Genomic DNA, 23,112 nt, shown 5'->3' with positions numbered 1-23,112 from the left:
ACTCAGCTGTCAGGCCCTGTGCAGGCTCGAGTATGAGCTTGTTCGTGAAGTCTAACCATAGAGTAACACAATGTATTACTGTAATTGGAAAATGTTAGTTTTTAAATTAGCCACTCGCCTGCAGGCATTCAGCTTTAAATTTCACATATGAAGGACCTATCTGTGCTGCATAAAAAATATTTATCAAGCTTCATACAAAATATTTTAACTTTATATAAAAGACATGATATTTTAAAATACAATATTTACATTTTTGTATACATAATTAAGATATAGCTAATATCTATAGCTATTAGACTGTCAGATTAGCTACTGTCAATCTGCTGTATGGTGTCTATTAACCTTGTTTAAATTACTAATCAAGCTGTCAATGTAATCAATCAGAGCTTTAATATAACAATGTGCTTTAATATACCTACTTATCTCTCTCATCTCATTTTTCTCTTGTAATGTATCTTTATCATTTATCAATTCTGATTGAAATTACCTACTCAAAATTATCTGCTAGATTAAGGACCTGCCCGAAACGCTGTGCGTACTAGTGGCTTTACAAGAATGTAAATACCCTGTACTGTACTATCCAATGTATTCTCACAAACCCAATGTACCTTCTTGTATATATATAAATAAAATAAAATAAATAAAATTAGTGTATACAGTACTGTATTAAGATACAGTATCTGTAGTTAAAATTTTCCTTGTACATGTATATTCATCTTGCATGTATTAGGAATTACTGTATTTAAAATTTTGCTATACAGTACTTATTTACTTTTACACTTCATTGACTTTATACTGTACCTTTCATTTTAATTTGCATACAGTACTGTATATGACAACTAATTAGTATTTTTAATATTTTTGTAATTCAAGGAACAAACAAACAAACGATATAAATTAATGAAGTTTGTTTTTACTACAATCATACATCATTATCAACTCCTTTCCCATCTCATGGGGTTGGGAGGTATCAGCTCCCAAAATATGGTGAGTTAAAGCAGAAGGCTCAATATATTTAATAACAGTACATTTTAAATACTGTACTGTATCACTTGTTCAATCATAATATCTTTCAAAATATATAGCATTACGGATAAGCAAGAAAACATTTTTACAGTTTTAGAAACATCAAAAATATATACACCAATATTTGTGGGCATATAAATAAAGTATACATTAAACACCTTCTGCATTTAACCAAGACTGACCATATCATTCTACGTTATCTTGAGATGATTTCGGGGCTTAGCGTCCTCGCGGACCAGTCCTCGACCAGGCCTCCTTTTTGTTACACATCCCCAGGAAGTAGCCCGTAGCAGCTCTCTAACTCCCAGGTATCTATTTACTGCTAGGTGAACAGGAGCATCAGGGTGAAAGAAACTCTGCCCGCTTGTTTCTGCCTCCACCGAGGATTGAACCCGTAACCTCAGGACTATGAATCCGAAGCACTGTCCACTCAGCTGTCAGGCCCAGTGGTTCATGACGATCACCTCCTAACTGTAACTGTAGGCTATCAACAGTCATTCCAGACTTAATGATACAGTACTGCATAAACCTCTTATAAAACGCCACCATCCAATTCTTCATACTTAGGTGGTGGTGGTGGTCTTGAATCACAATCAGGAATCCCGAGTTCGATTCACGGTCAGGAAAGGAAAGGAAACGTGTTTAATCAAAAATGATTACAGTATACATTTCCTTTCACCTTATGCCTCTGTTCACCTAGCAGTAAATATTTACCCAGGAGTTAGGCAACTATTGTGGGGTTGTATCCTGGGAAGGACCAGTAGTTGACTAGCAAGGGGAGAGGGAATCTTGATACAAGCCTAAATATATATACCATACTGTATATACATGCTTCGTGTCCCTTGACAACAAAAATTGTCTCAATGTTTGGTTACTCCTATACTACCTTTAACTCATAACCCCTCCCCCCCAACATAAACAATTTTAGTTATTATAATTTGAGTGTGGAGGACTGACAAGTGTGAAATGTCTTCTTGCTCTCAAGAAATTACAGGTGAAAAAATCAATATTAAAAATACTTTTCTGCAACTCTACAGAAAAAAAATTTAAACATGGAAAATGACAAGGGCAAATCATGCCTTACCTCATCACCTAACACATTTGTCACCTTTTAAAATCATTACACCATCTGCCATTTCCACAAATTTATTCTGAAATACGTTGTCATAAAAAAGTAATGGCAAAATCAATATTAGTAATTAATCCATGAATATAATGTCCAAGATGCCAGAGTCAGCAGGCGGTGGCAGAGTGAGGCGGCAGCAGGGGACACATTCTTTACCCAGAGAGCCTGTGGACACTGATGGCTTAAAATAACTGTTCATAACATGTTCCCTTGTCCCCAGAGACCTCTGATGATCAAACGTTACATCTGTAGAATTCCTCTCCAGTTTTCATGTTAAAACATCTGGCTGTACACAGCTCTTCTATATTTTAAAACATCAATGATATCAATTACAGCAAAAAATGCTAACATAATAATGAAGTTCTGCAAATATCTGACACTTGTGAACTATTTCCATTGCCTCTGCAATGGAAATTTCCTAATTAAGATGTCTGCCAATACGGTATATGAACAAAATATATAAAATATAATTTTAAACTTGTTTAAATAATGTTCCTAAAATTAGTTATTGAAATTACATCACATAAAAAGAAAACATTATTTGGAACCCCCCCTTTTCTGGTTTCTTGGATTATTTGGACATACGCTGTACATTTCTGTTTCTCCATGTCCATTAACCAGAATATGTCCAGTTAATGGGATTTAACCCCTATTAACCAAGACTGCAGGATTCAGCAGGAAAGGATACTTATTTATATTAAATAACACAACAGTCTCTTTCGTTTTCATCATATATATATATATATATATATATATATATATATATATATATATATATATATATATATATATATATATATATACAGTATATATATATATTGGTTCATTCCTATTAAAACACTATTACAGGCATTTTTAGCATGCTTAAAATAAATATGAAAAATGGGCAAAAAATTATCATGATTTCTTATTTACTGTATCTGGATTTTCAGTTATCTGGATATCCAGAGGTACCAACTTATTTGGATAATAGAGCTCAAACTGTAAATACAACATACACATTACATATACCCTGTACATACATGTGTGTGTGTGTGTGTATGTATATACAGTATATCCATCAGGAGAAGGAATTCGAGGACTAAGAATCTGGAATGTGAGGACAGGGTGAGAGAACAGTGCCCAACCACTTGAACCATTATGAGCTGAATGCTGACTTGTAAGATACAGTACAAGGCCTTTGTTCTACCGACCAGTCAAACAGTAATGCAGTGCCTCAAGACCTATAGCATACAGAACACCCCATATATACTGTAAATGAACCATATAGTGCTTCTCAAAATTATTTTACTGTATACAAAGCATATATAAAAATGCCTAAGAACTTCATCTGAGGAACTAAAATATAAATACTATATACAGTATAAGAATGCACCATACAGTGCTTTCCCTCAAAACCACAATATATACAGCATTATACAATTGCATTTGAGAGAATTTAGTGCTTCTTAAGAACTACACACTATCCTTGTTCATGATAAACATCTCCAAACAGTGCCTGATCAACTGGGCTGTGATTCATATGTTAAACTGCAATCAGCAGCATCTAACAGCTTGGTTGACCAGACGACCAACCTGAAGGCCTGGTCAGAGACTGAGCCACAGGGACATTAAGTCCTGGAACTAATGTTGTTGTTGTTAAAGATTCGCTACCCGGAACAAAGTTCCAAGTAGCACGGGCTATGGTGAGCCCGTAACTGGAACCAATGACAGATAGACACAATAGACATTTATTATTCATTTCAATATCCTGAAATGAATCTCCCATTAAATGTTGAGGACAAATGTGACTGAAGTTATTAGAATTTAAATGCAAGAAATAAACAAACTTAAAAAATATTTGTTAATTTTAATATTTCTAACCCCAATATCAATAAAATGTTGGCCACATAAATGTAAGCACCATTCGGTAAAAAATTGTATAATAAATTTTGTAGTACAGTAGTATACATGGGTTTCAATAATGTAAAATAAATATAAAAATTAAAAAAATACTCAATATTTAAAAGAAAATTTGCTGCAAAATAAAATGATAAAATAATATACACAAAATCTATCCTTGTAACATAAAAAACAAACTTTTCCTTATAATGTTAACATCAGAAGGCAAGGCTTTGTTAATAAGACACAGCCATGTTGATTATTTCTACTGAATAACTTTCATTAGCTTATTCACAACTACTGTCCCATTCTTCTTTAATAATTTCTTCGGCATCTAAAGTTTCGATCTTGATACTATCAACTTCACATGCTGCCTCAGGATCAAATTTGGTTATCTCATTTACTCCGTTTACGATCTCTAAATCAAGTTTTGCTGTAGTTGCCAGCAAAGACTTGCTGTGGTTTCCGAGAACCTTGATGTTCCAATCAGAAGGAGTGAAGGATCTCTTCCAGTCATCCTCAGCTGTAGGCAATGTACCTCTTGTATTATGATGACACTTACAATAAGAACTGGCCATCTTTCTACAATTAACGACAGATTGGTTCAGTCGTGAGATATAGACATATTCTTCTCTAGAGTTCTGTGCCTCAGTGGACTTATCTTCTTCCGCTTCCATGTGATCTTGAAGATCATAACGAACAGAAACATCTTTTTTGCACACAGAACATTTCAGTGAATTTTTACCAGTATGAGTAACCATATGAATTTTTACTGTAGGCTCCTTTTTAACTGCTGGAACAATGGCATAAAATGATCTGTGTGCTCGTTCATGAAGGTAGTTCATAATATGACGGCGCAATTCTTTTTTACCGTGAAATAAGCTTTTACATGCATTACAAGACAATAATTTTTCACCGCCCAGAAATAATAAATGTGTATCAAGGTCATCTTTTGTTTGAAATACCTTTCGGCACTTTTTGCACTCAAAATGATACCGGACATGATTTTCAAAAGCAGTCTTCTCATTAAATGACTTCCCACATATTGTGCACACATATTTCTCGCCTTTCTGACTATTTTTTAACCTATTATTATTATTATTATTCCGTGTTGTTGCAGATAACTGTAGAAATTGTTTAGCCTTTGCATTTAACTTTCCCTCTGGTATTTCTTCCCTTACATAAGGCTCATTTTTGCAAACATGGCATGGACAAACTTCTTCACATTCACTGGGTAGCGCAGCGTTCTTTTCAGAATTCTTACCACATAATTTACGCGATTTTTTTTTCTTTGAGTGACAAATAATGTGGTGTTCAAGAGCATTTTTAGTTGTAAATACTTTGCCACACTGGTCACACTCATAAGCTTTCTTAAGGTCGTGAGTGCTACCATGGACGAAAAGCTCATCTTTACAAGCAAATCTGGCCCTGCAGAATAAGCACCAGTAGGGTAAATTACCATCATGAGTAACCATATGCATTTCATATGCCAACTGGTATTTAAATTTTCTATCACAGTAAGGACATATAATTGGACATTTAGCGTTGGTCGCAGGATGTGTACCCTCATGCACATCTGGGTTTTCTTTTTGATGTGCAAGGTAATGTTTAAAGAGATTCTTCTTGTATATATATTTTGTACCACATATGTGGCACTTGTATTTGTTCTTTGGACATGAGTTCATATGCTGTTTCAGCAAAAGTTCATCTTGTAAAACTTTTTTACATAAAATACACTGAAGTAACTGAGTTGCAAGATGTGTTTGCAATTCTTCTTTTCTTTTACATGCTATCTTACAAGCTGGACATTCACAATGCTTTTTTAGACTTTTCTCTTCACGTACTATTTCATTTTGCTCTTCTACAAGTGGCTCACAGTTCCGACTGTCTTCATTACCAGCTAAAGCTGATGTCTCCTTTGTTTGTGAAGATATATTTACATGTTTAGTTTTTGCTAAATTCATCACACCTGAACCCATAATATGTTGATCAATTACACAATCAGTCATAGGTGTCCCCGTATGCACTTTTGCTTCATTCATTTTAGTGCACAACGCTCAAACTTTCCTCCTGTGGGCTGCCTTGTCACATCATCAAATCATGACTGAAAACAGAAATTATAGTTTTTAATTTTCTTCCTAAAAAGAAAAAATTTCAACAATAAGTGTTTCATTAAATGCTTATTTTAAATTGCATACTCCATACATTCTTTTCTGATATTTACACTTGCAAAGGCTTATAACACAATTCTAACCCTGTTTTGAAACTTCCGAGACAGATGTAATAGAACCTATGAGCATCACACCAGAAATAAATCTCTCTTGATATTCCCAATCAAATTAAATCTATGCAAATACACCATGCAAATAAAGGAAACCAATATAAGGAACTCCCTTCCTAATGAAGTAACAAAATTGTTCAACCTATACTTTATTCAAAAGTATACAATGTAGTATCTAATTTCACGAACTAAGAATCCCACCTTATGCTACTAACCCAAGTTAGCATAGGTTATGTCAGACTGGAATAGGTTATGTTAGGATAGGTTATTTTAGGTCTGGTTAAAGAGTAGTGATAATGTACAAAGACTACTCTTGAGGGCCACTTTTTATGATAAGTATGCACGAGGCATGAGAGGGGTAAGTTGAAGAACTGGTGAAAGAAAAGCTTTCATTACATACAGTCAAATTAAACTAAATTATATGGTACTTTTGAAGACCAATTTTTCAGATACAAGTTACATCATGCACAAGACGGTTTGCGAAAATAATTTAAAACCTACCTAACCTTATGTGACCTAACCTAACCCAAGCGAGCCTAACCAAAGATAATACTGTACAGTACTGTACTGTATAACCAAACCTAACAATTAACAAAAAAATCACACTCGGAAAATTAGCATTCTCAAAACATCTTTACAATTTGACCATACCCTTATTTTCAGAGCTACAGTCAAATAATTCACAGGCTCATTGTAGATGCTGTTATCTTGAGGTTATCTTGAGATGATTTCGGGGCTTTTTAGTGTCCCCGCGGCCCGGTCCTCGACCAGGCCTCCACCCCCAGGAAGCAGCCCGTGACAGCTGACTAACACCCAGGTACCAATTTTACCGCTAGGTAACAGGGGCATAGGGTGAAAGAAACTCTGCCATTGTTTCTCGCCTGCGCCTGGGATCGAACCCAGGACCACAGGATCACAAGTCCAGCGTGCTGTCCGCTCGGCCGACCGGCTCCCATATATACGTAGTTTATAATCTGTACTTATAGTTATTAAAACATATAGTTAGGTTATGTAGGATTAGGTTGTATTGCTATATCAGATCGATATATATATTAAATTAAGATGGGTTTTAGTTGGCCCTATTCTACCCCTAGAATAGGGGTAGGTTTTAATAAAAGAAAATCCATTAGCAAACTGTCTTATGAACGAAATGACCTGCATCCGTTTTATAACATAACTCAACATCGAGCACGTAAATAATATACAGCACATATAGTATAGCACAGTTATACAATATGAGATGGTTTGCATTGTTGCATTTCCTTCCTTTGCACTGCACTCTAGTGTTTTATTCTTTATTGTTCAAATGTGGTAGCCATATTACCGGATACAAGTCATACCATACACAAGATTATATTAGACAAGATCATATCATACAAAAGAATAAGATAAATGATATTATTATATAAATTATAAGATGGTTCACCTACAGATTTGAAAACTACCTTACCTACCTACCTTGCGATGATTTCGGGGCTTAGTGTCTCTGCGGCCCGGTTCTCGACCAGGCCTCCAAACTACTTTTTTTTATTTATTTATTTATAGATACTGTACATATATACAAGAGTTCTTACATTCTTGTACAGCCACTAGTATGCATAGCGTTTCGGGCAAGTCCTTAATCCTATGGTCCCTGGGATACGACCCCGCGAAAAATTGTTTAACAACCAAGTACCCATTTTACTGTTGAGTTAAACAGAGGCTACAGTTAAGGATTTGCGCCCAGTAAATCCTCCCCGGCCAGGATACGAACCCAGGACACAACGCTCACGAAACGCCAGGAGAGTGTCTTAACCACTACACCACGGGGACTACCTAACCTAACCCAAACCAACCTAACCTGTGTGTTTCAGTAAGCCTAAATATACAGGCTCCTTGTCTCCAACTTCAAGAATTATTAATGTTTATCTAACATAACCTATTATTGTATCCTGACCAAACTGAGCCCAAGATAGCCTAACCAAAGCAAATACATCCTAACTTTATGATATAAATGGTTTTGACACTCAGAAAATCAGCTTTATTGAACTATCTTGTGAACAATTTGACCAAACACAGTTACCACATACGAAGGTCAATTCATACAAGAGTGCTATACGCATAGGGGGCCCTATGGGGGGCCTGACAGCTGAGTGAACAGCGCTCGGTATTTGTAGTCCTGAGGTTCTGGGTTCAATCCCCTGTGGAGATGGAAACAAATGGGTAGAATTTCTTTCACCCTGATGCTCCTGTTTACCTAGCAGTAAATAAGTACCTGGGAGTTAGACAGCTGCTATGGGCTATGCTTCCTGGGGGATGTATAACAAAAAGGACGCCTGGTCGAGGACCGGGCCGCGGGGACGCTAAGCCCCGAAATCATCTCAAGATAAGATTGCATCCTTGAGGGGTCAGTGGTTCCACCTTAAGGGGGGTCAATGGTTCCACCTTAGGGGGGACCTCCATACAACCCTAAAGTATACATACATACATACAGGCTTCCTGTCACCGACAACGGGAATTACTATTAATCGAACCTAACTGAGCCTAACCAAATGATATTACATATATGGATTTTTAACAAGAAAACGAGCTTTATTGAATGGTGTTGTGTATGTGTGAGGAGCCAAGCTCTCTACTGTACACAGTGTTACTGCCTCAGTCCCAGCTCTTGTTGACTTACCTCTTGAGCTGGCACATCTTCACCACCAGCTACACCCTCACCTCACTACTACATAGCAAAACCAGCCTTTTATTGCTGATCATTTGGCCAATTACGTGGAAGGCAATCCCGAGTGTTTACGAGTCTCTGCTGCGCTCTCCACAATTGCCCTAAACTATCCTAAACTAATTTAAATACCTAAGTGACGAGATATATAACATCTTTACTTATCATCATGCTGGTGCTGAGCGTGCAATGTTAAAAAGCATAATTGACTCGGAAATACAATTATTTTATGTGGAAATAAGACGAAAATAGGTGGCAGGTGACGCCATAAGAAGTCGACGATCTGAGCGCCTCTATTGTGGAGCGACTTGTCCCAAGTGCAATTATTTATTTATTTATTTATTTATTTATTTATTTATTTATTTATTTATATACAAGAAGGTACATTGGAAATTAACAGAGAATATAGAAATTAAGTTCAATTTAAATTCTTGTAAAGCCACTACATGGTTCCCTCAAGCGTAACTTAACTATCAGTACTCACCTAGTTGTGTTCCGGGCTATTCATGCCCGTGCCACCTTTTGGGTAGCTTCATCAATCAATCTTCTCAAGGCTGTTGCAGGTTATCACTCAGGCTATGGTGCCAATTACGCAAAGCGAGAAGCTTTTTCACCCCTAGGGTTATCAACCCATGGAATTCCCTACTACAGGTTAAAATCCGGTTGAGGACGTGATTGGAAAAGAGAGGAATGAGATATAAAAGGTTGGGAACCACTGACCTAGGGGTGGGGGGGGACAGAACAGGCTTCCTGCCCTAATTAGGAATTAAATAATGATTATTTTTATTTGTGGGAATTCTAGGATAAACTTTCTTGCTTTTCTTTGTTAAAGTGTTTACTCATGTCCTTAATGTGGTTAATTTTTAGTGTTGACCCCATTAGCCTTAAATTACTATATTACTCTATATTCTGTGATGTTCCAAACAAAATGTTATGATAGAGTCCAGTTGATTTTCTAAACTGCGCCATATATTTCCATTCTGTTATTAATGTAAATAAACTACTATACCATTGCTATAATTACTGACACCATATTGTAATAGTCTATGCCTGTCATCCTTAAGTGTCACCTGTTTGACATTCTTTTGATATTTTCCATGAACGTTCTCGTTTTCTCGTTATTGTATTGTATTGCAAAGGGAACACTTGATTGATTGGGTATTAAGGTATAACCGAGGTTGTACGGAACACCACATTTATATAATATGTATATTATGTTGCCTGGCATAATTAAAAATTATATTGATTGTTTTCTGTGTTGTTTTAAATTGTAAATTTTGGCGGTCATTAAATGACACGAAACGTTTCCGCAAAGAAGTCAAAATCAGTCAATCTTATTTTTAACTATTATTTATAGACTTAAATAATCTAAAATCTCAATTTACGATGTTCTTTTGTTATAAACTCTGTCGGTTCCGTTTTCTATATTTGTTTATGTTTTCAGGAGCCCTTATATTTAAATAAATTGGTACAATACAAACTATAATGTGTTAAAAAAAATTAAAGTGCTATTAACAGTTTAGGCATTCCAACGTTTTGCAAAGAATATATTTTAAATTACCTTAAAATTTCATGCTTTTATATTTAGCAGCTAGTTAATGCCATGGAACACAGAAATATAACGTTTTACCTTAATTTACCTGAATTAAAGAATTGTTCGAATGTTTTATATATAAATATATATATAAATATATGCATGAACAATTACGGGATGGCGATCGCAGCAGAATTACTTAATTACTGCAAGGCTTCCCAATATAAGCCCGAAACGAAACGCGTGCTAGTGGCTTTACAAGACTGTAGTTACCATATTTGTATCCTCACATTCCTTATGTACATTCTTGTATATGCATAAATAAATAAATAAATAAATAAATAAATAAGTACTTAATTAGTATTTAATTACTGCAAGACTCTCACAGAACTATTTATTACTGCAAGGCTCTCCCAATATAAGTACTTAATTAGTACTTAATTACTGTAATTACTGCATGACGCTCCCAACAGAGCTACTGCATGAGGTGCCCAATTACACAGAACTACTGGGGCGCCCAATTAAATAGAACTATACATAACTATACTCTCTCTCTCTCTCTTCTCTCTCTTTCTCTGTGCTTACTAGTCATTTCGATGGCAGCCTATATACCTTAGATACACATTTTTAAATGAAAACTAACTAAACCCAAGATAATGTGTGAGGTCTTTTGTGTATTATGAATATATAAACCTGGAGTTATATAGTATTTAGAGGCATAATATACGAGGTCAACTAGGTTAGTAAATTAGTTTAGTTCATTTATTATGACCCCCGGCCATTAACGCGTGAATGGTAGTGGAGAACCCCAAAATTAATGTGGCTAAGCAAGTTACAGTCTGGCTAAAACTGCGTGTGATAAACCTGAAATTGAGTTGGATATGGGCATCCCAATCTCTGTTGTAAAAGCCGCAGTATTACAGGAAATTAGGGAAGACAGAAGATCAGTCACTGACACACAAAGACCAGAAAGTACGAGTATAAAGAGCTATGACATGTTTAGAACATAGAACTATGTGCACGGGTCGCGTATAACACAGCCAACAGACAGTGTGATATTGTAATTGCCAGAATTAGGTTGTGATATCGATATCTATGGCAGGTGGCTGAAGGGAATGTCTCCCTCAGTGGTGAACATTCCAATTGCAAACTATGTGAAGAAGAGCTGGGACATGCTCTCTCCAACACCACCTCTGTGATGGCCCTGTTATCAATAATTTCAGACCAAATGGTATGAGGTACTTTGAGCTCTGTAACTACTTCATTCAATCAGGAATATTGGAAGATATTCTTGTGTTGTACCCAGAGTTCAGGCTAATAGATCAGCCTCACATCTCATGTTCTCCCCTGATTCCATATATGACTAACCATCATGTGAGATGGGGATGAACTTATAGTTAGTTTTTTATCTATACTGTATAACCCTTCATATAGAATAGGATAGGAGCACACTGCTGTGTATACTTAAACTTGTTAATAACAAAAAGTCCTGGACAATATCTACAGGAAAAAAGTATTCTTTTTGGTTGGCCAGTAAGCTATTGTACTCACCTAGTTGTGCTTGCGGGGGTTGAGCTTCCGGTTAATTACCGAATTGTGCTTTATCCTGATAAATTCGTCCCGCTTCTCAACAGTTAATCAACTGATGTACAGGTTCCTGAGCCTATTGGGCTCTATCATATCTATACTTTAAACTGTGTATGGAGTCAGCCTCCACCACATCACTGCCTAATGCATTCCATTGTGGTAGTTTTGAGGTTGATACAACATAAAACAACAACTAATCACATAGCTTAATGCATAAATGACCAATGGGTTGGATTACATCTACTAATTAATTACTACAACAAGTATTTTTTTATATATGTTTTATAAATAAAAATGATATTATTATGAGGAGGCGAAGAGAAGCGGCACCGGACGACAACCGTCCTTCACTTCTGGTCTTGGCCAATATGAGGCTGATTGATCGTTAGCAGTTTTACCTCTCCTCTTCCCCCTCCTTTGCCTCACAATGGCAGGGCTCATTAAAAATCAGATACTTAAGCATTTATCAAAGTAAGTATGACAAGCTAGAGCATGTGTGTTGAGGTAGTTAGTGTCCACACCATCGTTGCTCTGGACTTTGGACCTCTTCAACAATATTGCAAAGTTAAGCTTTATATAAGTTGATTGAGCTGTGACTCGCCTCTCTGTGTCTTGACGCTTAAGCTGCATGACCAAACTGATTAAAAGAAATATACTTAGTGCTCCTTCCATAAAGGTTTATCGTGTCGCCTTCATCCAAGCTAAGGTGGCTGCAGATTATGTATCAATCAGGCTGTGATTAGCTGTGGTTGATAATCTTCCAATCATTGTTGTTAACTGACATGCCACAAATATCCAGGCACTTGACAATGCCTTGCAAAAATTTCAACACTCACCTATGCTGGTGTCTCGTCAATCTGAAATGACGTGACTGGAACGCAGTTGGTTTACCTACATTGGAATCATCGTGGCAAGGAGCACTCTACAGTCTGTGGGATTGTAGCTACTTCAGAAGCGTATCTCAGGTGGTGACGGATTATTTGAATGAAAAATGAATTGCTTATTACTATATATTGTTTTGAATACTTTTCTGACATGGACAGTATGACATTAGTGTAGCCTTACCCTATCAATTAATTACAAATATTTTTCTTGGTAGTTAGAGCAGCATTGCTCGGTCGAGTGACCATATGTTAAATGATCGAGTTCATCATATGCAAATGTATTTTTGAGTCATTTAGTGTTTCATTTTGCTCATTTAACCATTATCAAGGGCAAACACAGAAATTGTCTCCTTTCAATTGTCAATAAAATCCACGTATATTTATCTAAAATACAACCCAGAATTATTTTTGAGCAAAAAGAGGTTGAGTTACATGGACTTGTGACTGTGATGTTGACAGCTAGTTGACCAGACCACACACTAGAAGTTGAAGGGACGATGACGTTTTGGTCCGTCCTGGACCATTCTCAAGTCGATTGTGGTCTTTGACTTCACAATCAATCACTTGAGAACAATCGACTTGAGAATGGTCCAGGACGGACCGAAACGTCGTCGTCCCTTCAACTTCTAGTGTGTGGTCTGGTCAACATACTTCAGCCACGTTATTGTGACTCATTGCTTGACAGCTAGTCATTCCTCATATGTCATAATTTATTTCAAAAGACACCACCAATTTGTGGCAAGAAAGCCCACTGAAACAAATCTTTCTTTGATCGATTGCTTCCCAGTTAACATTGCTGAACTATCAGAAAGGGAAGAATTTGCCTGAATTTACCTGAGGGACCACAATCTTTGATGACCTCGATGAAGACAGGAAGCCGGCGGCTTGTCAAAGGACCCACCAATGTTCCTGAATATTTTTTCCAGCTGGATTTTAAACTGAAGTAGTGTTTTACACATTTATGGCTTCAGGGGGGTAGACAGTGCCCTGGGGCTTGAAACACTAAGGGTGAACCAGTTATGGATGTAGGGCTACGTTGTGAATTGTCAGCCACACGTGTCTCGGAAAACCTCCACCTCTGCAGTGATACTGATGAGTACAATCGGAACACTGATGCAGTATTCCAATACCCCCATGCTTAATTAACATTGTTTTTAAGAGGTTAAAATTTCTGACATTATAATGCTCTTAATGACTCGGTAATTAGAATAGGGCCATAGGGCCAATAGAATAGGAACAAATTAATGACTGGGCCAGTTGTTTCCTGTACGGCTGTTGTGACACTTGTAAAACAAAGCTACAATAATACAATGAGGATTAAAGCTGCAAGGAAAATATTTGTAGATTCATTTATTTTTCTTTGTTTCTGTTAAGGTTGTGATAAGGAAAAACACAAAACATCCATACTCTTATAATAAATAATAGTAATAAAAATAAATAAATAATGTTTATTCAGGTAAAAGTATGTACATACAGGATGAGTTACAAACAGAATGTTGAATTTGTAGATACAGTATAGCTAGTACATACTAGGTAGGATGTCTAAAGCTACTAATACCCACAGCGTTTGAGGCTGTTGGGCACTGGCTGGCCTCGCTTCTTGCAGGTCAGTGTTTGATCCATGATGGACCAAATGGTTGGGAACCATTTCTTCACTCTATTCTCCTCTTCCAGCTCCTAACCTGTCCTCATAATACTTCCAGGGGCTATTTAGTCATACTGGCTTAGTGCTTTATCCTGATAATTACCTTGCACAGTCTTCGGATACAGTTTATTACTTGTTATGCACCTTTCTGAATTTACCCGAGGGCCCCTAACTCACTAGTGGCCTTGATGAAGACAGGAAGCCAGGGTTATCTTGTGTAGCCAGCATTTCTAGTGGGTATAACAGTGTCATTCACAGTTTAGGGACAATATGTTTACTTGATAGCAATAGGGAACAAATTAATTTATATATAATTGTAAAATTACTATTAAAAATGATATTCATAAGAACCATGCACTGACTCAATTTTTTTTTTAATGTTTTTTCTAATAGGGTTCTGAAAAATACCTTTCATATTTAAATCTATTTTAGAAGTATCAGCACTGTATATTGGAAAATGACCTGAGACAGGCAACTGTTCAGAACTCTGAGACTTTACCTGAATTTACCTGAGGGCCACTATCTCTAGAAGCCTAGACAAGGACAGGAATCCGGTGGTTTTGCAATAGTGTTGATGGGCACTGCATGATATATAGTGTAATATGCATGTTTACACAAGTGAAACTTCTTCACTTAGAGTAGATGCCAAACCAACCTGAGAGAGAACCAGCACTGAGGTGAACCAGTCTCCAATCACACAACACAACCTAAACAAGTGCCTCATCTTGGGTACTCAATAGAATTTGATGTCACTTTATGTAGTTCAAGTTTCCTCTATTTCATACCATGCATGTTTCTAAAGAGTTAATGTTGATATTTTGTATTCCACCTGTATCAATTAATTTCCCCAAGTGGCTGAGGACCAGTGACTATTTAATATACTGGGTATTTTATATAATGTATATTTTTTCAGATTTGCAAAAAATGTATCGTCAGACAGTGTAAACGTGAGCACTCTGAAGGGAGAGGGAGAACTCACAAACTTAGAGCTTAATGAAGCTGTACTGACAGATCTTCTTGAGCTTCCGACATGGCTTCGTATCACACGAGCAAGAGTAAACAAAGTCAGTCTGAAAATACAGTGGACGAAGCTCAAGAGTGTACCCATAGTTGTGGTGAGAATACTGTATCTTCGTTGTCTCTTTAATGTCACCATTTTATTATTTGGGTATCAGAATTTTCTATGCATATAAAGTATTATATTATTGTAGCCTCATCCATATTATTAAGTACATATGTTGATTTCATAAATATAGGATTCTTAATTTTAACTTCATTAACTTTAAGTCTTGTGAATGAAAGTTTGCTTCCAGAGTGACACACTCTGTATTGAGGAGTCGTAAGTCTGCTTACATTAAAGATCACAGCTATAGAGGGCCCTGTTCATTGAGTATGTTTGAGAACCCCGTGGTGAAGTGGTAAGACACTCGCCTGGCATTTCATGAGCGCTTTGTCCAGGGTTCATATCCTGGCCGGGGAGGATTTACTGGGCGTAAATTCTTAACGGTAGCATCTGTTTACCCAACATTCAAATGGGTATCTGGTTGCTGAACGAGTTGGCAGGATCGTATTCCGGGAACATAGGATTAAGGACTTGCCCGAAATGCTATGCATGCTAGTGGCTGTACAAGAATGTAAGAACTCTTGTATATAAAAAAAAAAAGTTGTGTATTGTAGTCTATGGATGAGAGAACCAGAATAGAAGGTAGAGTACCTAATGTGGTAGAAAAACTTCATTTGTATGCATAACTTTATGTACCCTCCTACGTTACCTTGAGGTTACCTTGAGGTGCTTCCGGGGCTTAGCATCCCCGCGGCCCGGTCGTCGACCAGGCCTCCTGGTTGCTGGACTGATCAACCAGGCTGTTAGATGCGGCTGCTCGCAGCCTGACGTATGAGTCACAGCCTGGTTGATCAGGTATCCTTTGGAGGTGCTTATCCAGTTCTCTTGGACACTGTGAGGGGTCGGCCAGTTATGCCCCTTATGTGTAGTGGAAGCGTGTTGAACAGTTTCGGGCCTCTGATGTTGATAGAGTTCTCTCTCAGAGTACCTGTTGCACCTCTGCTTTTCAACGGGGGGGTATTCTGCACATCCTGCCATGTCTTCTGGTCTCATGTGATGTTATTTCTGTGTGCAGGTTTGGGACCAGCCTCTCAATTATTTTCCACGTGTAAATTATTATGTATCTCTCCCTCCTGCGCTCAAGGGAGTACAGATTTAGGCTCTTTAGTCGGTCCCAGTAATTTTGATGTTTTACTGAGTGGATTCTAGCAGTAAAGGATCTCTGCACGCTCTCCAGGTCAGCAATTTCTCCAGCTTTGAAAGAGGCTGTCATTGTGCAGCAGTACTCCACTCTAGAGAGCACAAGCGTTTTGAAAAGTATCATTATCGGTATAGCATCTCTAGTGTGAAAAGTTCTTGTTATCCAACCTGTCATTTTTCTTGCAGTTGTAACGGCTATTTTATTGTGTTCTTTAAAGGTAAGGTCTTCCGACATGAGTACACCCAGATCCTTTACATTGCCTTTTCGTTCTGTGTTATGATTTGCCCGAGTTTTGAACGTGGTTTCCGTTTTTATATTTTCAATTTTTCCGTAGCGCATGAGCTGAAACTTATCCTCGTTAAACACCATATTATTTTCTGTAGCCCATAGAAAGACCTGATCTACATCTGATTGGAGGTTTGCCGTGTCCTCTATGTTGCCAACTCTCATGAAAATCCTAGTGTCATCTGCAAAGGATGATACAGTGCTATAGGTTGTGTTCTTGTCTATGTCCGATATGAGGATGAGAAAAAGTACTGGAGCAAGCACAGTACCCTGGGGGACTGAGCTCTTCACGGTTGATGGGCTGGATTTTATTTTGTTGACTATTACACATTGGGTTCTGTTAGTCAGGAAATTGTAGATCCATCTGCCTATTTTCCCGGTAATTCCTTTTGAACGCATTTTATGTGCAATAACACCATGGTCACATTTATCAAAAGCTTTTGTGAAATCTGTGTAAATTACATCAGCATTTTTTTTGTCTTCCATAGCATCTAATGCCATATCATAGTGGTCCAGCAACTGCGACAGGCAAGAGCGCCCTGTTCTGAAACCATGCTGTCCGGGGTTATGGAGATGCTGTGATTCCATGTATTTTGTGATCTTACTTCTTAGCACTCTCAAAAATTTTTATGATGTGCGATGTTAGTGCTATCGGTCTGTAATTTTTTGCCTCTGCCTTATTTCCTCCTTTATGGAGTGGTGCTATCTCTGCTGTTTTTAGTATGTCAGGGATAATGCCAGTATCTAGGCTTTGTCTCCACAGAATGTGAAGGGCCTGCGATAGTGGTTTTTTACAGTTCTTGATGAGTATGGAGTTCCAAGAATCCGGGCCTGGTGCAGAGTGCATAGGCATACTGTTTATGGCTTCTTCAAAATCTAGTGGGGATAGGGCGACGTCTGATATATGATTTGATGTTGGTATCATATCCATGAAAAATTCATTTGGGTTATCAATCTTTAGTGCGTTTAATGGCTCGCTGAAAACAGAGTCGTACTGCTTCCTCAGTAACTCGCTCCTTTCTTTGTTGTCATCGGTGAAAGTTTCATCTTCCTTTTGCACAAATACAAACCCTCCCACACAAATACAGTACAGTATATTAATTTTGTCCATTCAACACTGCTCAGCTTTACTAAATACTGTAAACTGAAGACATGATAATATTAATCAAGATGTAGAAAGTGTCAAAAATATAGAATACTCACCTAAGGTTCAAGTGTTCCTCCATATGTAATCTTAGAATGATGTCTTATGTTAGCTAAGGCAATATTTTGTCCAACACATTCCTCTCAGTTTTGAACAATCCCTCTGTATGCCTTATCGGTGCAGAGTCTTGTCCTTGGGAATAGCAGGCATTCGTCTAAGGAAGCAGTCATGTGCCTTTCTCAAAAAGCCTTTTATTTACTAATAAAGCTACTGTACTTTACACTCTCATCCTTATTTTCACACTAATTTAATATCTAAATTTGCTTGCTTTGTACCAAACAACTTTCTATTTTTCATTCATACAGTATTTATTTCCAAAGTTATTGTGCAACTTGTCATAGTAATTTAGCTTTTAGTAGTAATTGAGTAATTGCCCGAAATACTGTGCATATTAGTGGCTTCAGGCACTGTATGTACTAGCTCTATCTATTAATCCGACATTATATTTGTAACTCATTTTCAGTGTATGTACCTTGACCTGAATAAATATCTAAATATCTTATCTATCTAAATATCTTAACTATCTAAATGTCTCATCTATTCTCATCTTAATAATGTGTGTGTTTTACAGAGCCTGGATGAAGTTCAGGTGGAAATGGAGACATGCACCGAACTGCGATCACAAGGTGGCCAGTCCGTCCTCCCATCCTATAGTTCGGGAGGACGCTATGGCTTCTCTGACAAGGTCATTGATGGCATGACTGTTACTGTTAACTCAGTGCTAATCACCTTTCGTAGTCCTGCATTTCATGCTTCATTTCAGGTAATTCATTACTGTACAGTATATTTTCTTAAGTTTTAGCTGACATAATGTCTAAAGCAGTTCTCGCTCTTCCAGGTATGCTGTTAAAGCTATTGTGTACAGTATTTTGTTTCTTTAAGTGTGCATGTGATAATGTCACATATATTAACGGAGTAAAGGTAGTGTTTACAACAAAATTGTCAAACATTTTAGATATTAGGCCCATTTGCAGTCCCTGATGGTGAAGTGTTCCCAGTTAGTGTTCACCATGTGCCTCATGAGTGACTTTGTTCTGAGTTCGAGTTCTGGTCAGGGAGGATTGACTAGGCATCAATCCTTGACTGTTCGCCTCTGTTCACTTGGTCGTATGTAATTGGGATTATAGTTGTTGTTGGTCAATTGGCTGTTCGTGTTCCAGGGAAAACGTACATGCCATGGTAAGGGGGAGCTTCTCAGCTTGCTAACAAGAATCAGAAGTTGTCTACTCATGTACCCATCTGTGTAAGAAAAACTCATATACACTTGGAAAGCCCTTTCCAAGCCCTCTTTGGTGACCCCTGATAGTACGTTTGTGTTTCCAGTAAACCTTCCACCTTCCAGAAAGGAAGGTGTTTTCAGCACCTTGAATGTTGCCCTGCTGGACTAAACAAGAGCTACCCTTTTAACAGTGGAAGCTTGCCTTAAGAGGCAACTAAGTAAAACTATTAAAAAGTGCACTTAAAGCCTCTTTTGTGTATTAATTTAGACAAAAAGAAAACTCTGCTTCTCTAGAATGGTGGTATTGGATGTGTTTTTTTCATGACCAGTACTGTAATAATATGAGTTTGAGTTCTTCACACTTAGGTTATAAGATCATTTATGCACCATTTCTTCCCGCCATCGTATCCAAGCTCCTTGTCCTCGTATCCCTTTCAAGTGCTATATAGTCATACTAACTTGGAGCTTTTTCCTCATAATTACCTTACCTTTATCATATCTTTCATCAATAATATTAAATAATATGCATTTTGTCTCTCTAGCTTTCTCGAATCGTACTGGATTCCAAAAACCCATTCTGGCTCAAGGCAGACCTTCGGACAACACGGCTGAAAGATGTAGATCGAGGAGAAGTACTCATCTTCAAAGAGGTAATTTTGTTACTTTGAATAGATATAGTCTGCCTGTCAAACATTGATGTTGCATGGGTTAAGGAATACAGTACACCTCTGGCACCTCGTTTTAATCCATTTCCAATGACACTATTATTTTGATCCTTTACTTATTTTGTCCATTTTGGGTCAAACAACTTGATTATTTTTGCAGTTTTTTTGTGCATCAGTATTAATTTAAGATAGTAATTTGTTCTTTCCAGTGGTACAAGTCTGTTTTCTAATAGAAAATATGATCCAAGTAACTTGGTAACAGGTCATAAGGGTTTTCTAAACATAGGTTATCATTAAATACAACCAAGAATAATTACAGTTTGTGGAGAGTTCAATTTCATTAAATTTTCTGGTATGAACTAGATGTGTGCTATTCATATACAATATATCATGTAGAACATATATATTGCAGTACAGTTGGTTTTATTCTTGAGTCAAAATCAGAGATCCTGAGTTTGATTCCCGGGGTGGACAGAAATGGTTGGGCATGTTTCCTTTCACCTGATGCCTCTTCATCTAACAGTAAATAGGTACCTAGGAGTTTAGCAGCTGTTGTGGATTGCATCCTGGGGTGGGTCAGCAGTTTGATCTTCGGGGAAGACCTGGACACGTGGTGGAATCGAAGAAACACAAAAACATTAGGCCACCTCCCCTCACTTCTTGAGTGCCACCTTGCCCATGCACACCTCAAGATGACCTGTCTAGGAATTACAGGCATTCTAACCCCTCGAACGTGTCGCCCAGCTCTTATAAGATACGAGAGCTATGTTCAGTGTGAACTGCACATTATCCAAATCATTTGTTTGTGAATGACATATGCCATTTACAGCATTAAATATATGCTCATATATGAACAGATGTGTGTTCATATGTTTTCTTGCTTTGTGTTGGATACAGTTATCATTGGTTACCAGGCATTTGGATACCATGTGTTCAACCTAAAGTATACAATACAGTACTTCTTTTTGTGAATTGAGCAACCATAAGTTGGGTGGACTATCATATTATGGACAATTTTCAACTGTAGATCTCCCTGTATAAAGTCAGAGAAGATTCAAAACCCTTCATGAATTCCAAATTTTTATTCAAATTTGGATTCATTGTAAACGTGCCTTCAGTTGCCCCTCCCAACAATTCGCAAATATTTTACAAAAACTACATAAATATCTGGTGTGTTTTTGTGGCTTATTTATGTTGTGACCATCACTGATGAATGTTGTAGTCTCCTCACTCTCATGACTTACATTTGTGGTGGTTTCTATATTCTTTTTAAGTTCTTCATAGGGATATCTTTGGGTGTACTAGGCTTTGCACAATGATTGGGAGGAATTATGCTGTAAGAATGTAACACAAACCATTTATGAGAGGTGAAACAGTTGGCACGAGTCATAAAGGTCGTAATGTGGTATTGGGTCACACATCACTAACTGGGCTGAGCAGTGGGAGGTGAAATGTAATGCTGGCCAAAAAAATAATCTGGACAATGAGACCTGCCAGTCATGTGCAAAAAATGGAATTGTGTGTGTGTGTGTGTGTGACTATGACAGTAAACTTCTTATTTTGGAATTAGTTAATGCCAAATTGTGTTCTTGTAGACTAGACCACACACTAGAAGGTGAAGGGACGACGACGTTTCGGTCCGTCCTGGACCATTCTCAAGTCGATTGTCGACTTGTGTTCTTGTACACTTACTTTCTTCAAATTTGCAGATGGAGGACTGACTATATTTCAGATTTTGGTATTTATTCCATGCACTTGCAAGTATAAGTTTTTACTTAATATGCATGTCTAAATTAATTAGTTTGATCTCTTTCTATCTTATTTACCTTCATTCAGTTTTTAACTTTGTCATTTGCCATCAGATGTGCACACTTAACCATAAGTTTGTTTTGGGAGTACTGTACCTAAATGGACAACTTCTTTTGAAAGATCATATTAGAACTCATTAATCAAATGACTGTGCTTGTCAGAAAATTGGTTTAGTTTTCTGTACAAAGTTTGTAATTAGAAGTAGATAATATAATTTTCTTCTGTTAATAGAATGTAATTTATACTACTGATTTGCATGCATTATTTACATTGCTCATTCAGAATGGTATTTTTCCGTGTTAATTTCAGCTCTCTTGGCAAACGTTACGGATAGAAGCTCGGTCAACTCGTGACCAAACGCTCACACCCCTCAGACTTATAACTAATCAAGCACGTTGCAGAATTACTATTAAAAAGAAATTAGCAGGTAAAGTGTGGTAGTAGCATGTCAAGTTTCCGAATGTTTTTACATAACTATGTGAGCAATAGAGGATGTTCTCAAAGCAAAAATCTTAGTTTTCTGTAATGAAAAAGCTAATTTGTATGAAAAATGATTTCACAGACTGCTCGGTAGTTGGGTGTCGTCTGGTGTTGCTGATGGACGATGTGTTGTGGGTGTTAACCGACTCCCAACTCACTGCAGCTTTCCATTTTCTTGACTCGCTCTCGGATCTAATTCGACAAGCAACTCAGCAATCACAAAAAACAAAGGCTATAAGGAAGCTAGAAGTAAGTTAAATATATATTTAACTGATAAAAATAAAATACATTGTCTGGAAGGCCTTCAATGTTGTTCTAGGAAGCTGCCAAGGACCTGCCAGCTAATGCCTCTTTTTGCCAGAAAGAGGCATTTCATTATGTTCAATGCCTTATTTATATTTATTTTCCCCCCAGAATTAAGTGAGTACTTGCCAGGAGGCAAACTTGTGAAGCCTCTCATTTTCCCCTAAGAAGAGAATGGGGCCTAAGTTGCAGTACCACTGCAAGAGTATTTAAGA

The 23,112-nt window shown here is 37.3% G+C and overlaps 2 protein-coding genes across 6 annotated transcripts in view; one reads left to right on the top strand and one right to left on the bottom strand.

Annotated features, from left to right (window-relative positions):
- Positions 1–9,312, bottom strand: part of LOC123758446 (visual pigment-like receptor peropsin) — a 64,377-nt gene extending 55,065 nt beyond the window's left edge. The window contains exons 1-2 of one of the 3 annotated variants that reach the window (XM_045742875.2): positions 9,180–9,312; positions 892–6,137 (exon numbers count right to left, since the gene is read on the bottom strand). In XM_045742875.2, coding sequence (XP_045598831.2) covers positions 4,321–6,075 — 1,755 coding nt within the window. In that variant the 5' untranslated portion in view covers positions 6,076–6,137; positions 9,180–9,312 and the 3' untranslated portion in view covers positions 892–4,320. Of the gene's footprint in view, positions 1–891; positions 6,138–8,973; positions 9,142–9,179 lie in introns of those variants that run through there. The other 2 variants (XM_045742874.2, XM_045742876.2) reach the window with 2 other exon arrangements.
- Positions 9,313–12,473: 3,161 nt separating this feature from the next.
- LOC123758447 (bridge-like lipid transfer protein family member 3B) overlaps positions 12,474–23,112 on the top strand; it is a 95,849-nt gene continuing 85,210 nt past the window's right edge. For all 3 annotated transcript variants that reach the window (XM_045742879.2, XM_045742880.2, XM_045742878.2), the window contains exons 1-6: positions 12,474–12,610; positions 15,582–15,783; positions 18,993–19,184; positions 20,183–20,290; positions 22,424–22,541; positions 22,677–22,843. In XM_045742879.2, coding sequence (XP_045598835.1) covers positions 12,567–12,610; positions 15,582–15,783; positions 18,993–19,184; positions 20,183–20,290; positions 22,424–22,541; positions 22,677–22,843 — 831 coding nt within the window. In that variant the 5' untranslated portion in view covers positions 12,474–12,566. The remainder of the gene's footprint in view (positions 12,611–15,581; positions 15,784–18,992; positions 19,185–20,182; positions 20,291–22,423; positions 22,542–22,676; positions 22,844–23,112) is intronic.

Source organism: Procambarus clarkii, chromosome 11, assembly GCF_040958095.1.
Source record: "Procambarus clarkii isolate CNS0578487 chromosome 11, FALCON_Pclarkii_2.0, whole genome shotgun sequence".
Classification (NCBI taxonomy): domain Eukaryota; kingdom Metazoa; phylum Arthropoda; class Malacostraca; order Decapoda; family Cambaridae; genus Procambarus; species Procambarus clarkii.
This window is presented reverse-complemented; position numbering and strand designations above follow the sequence as displayed.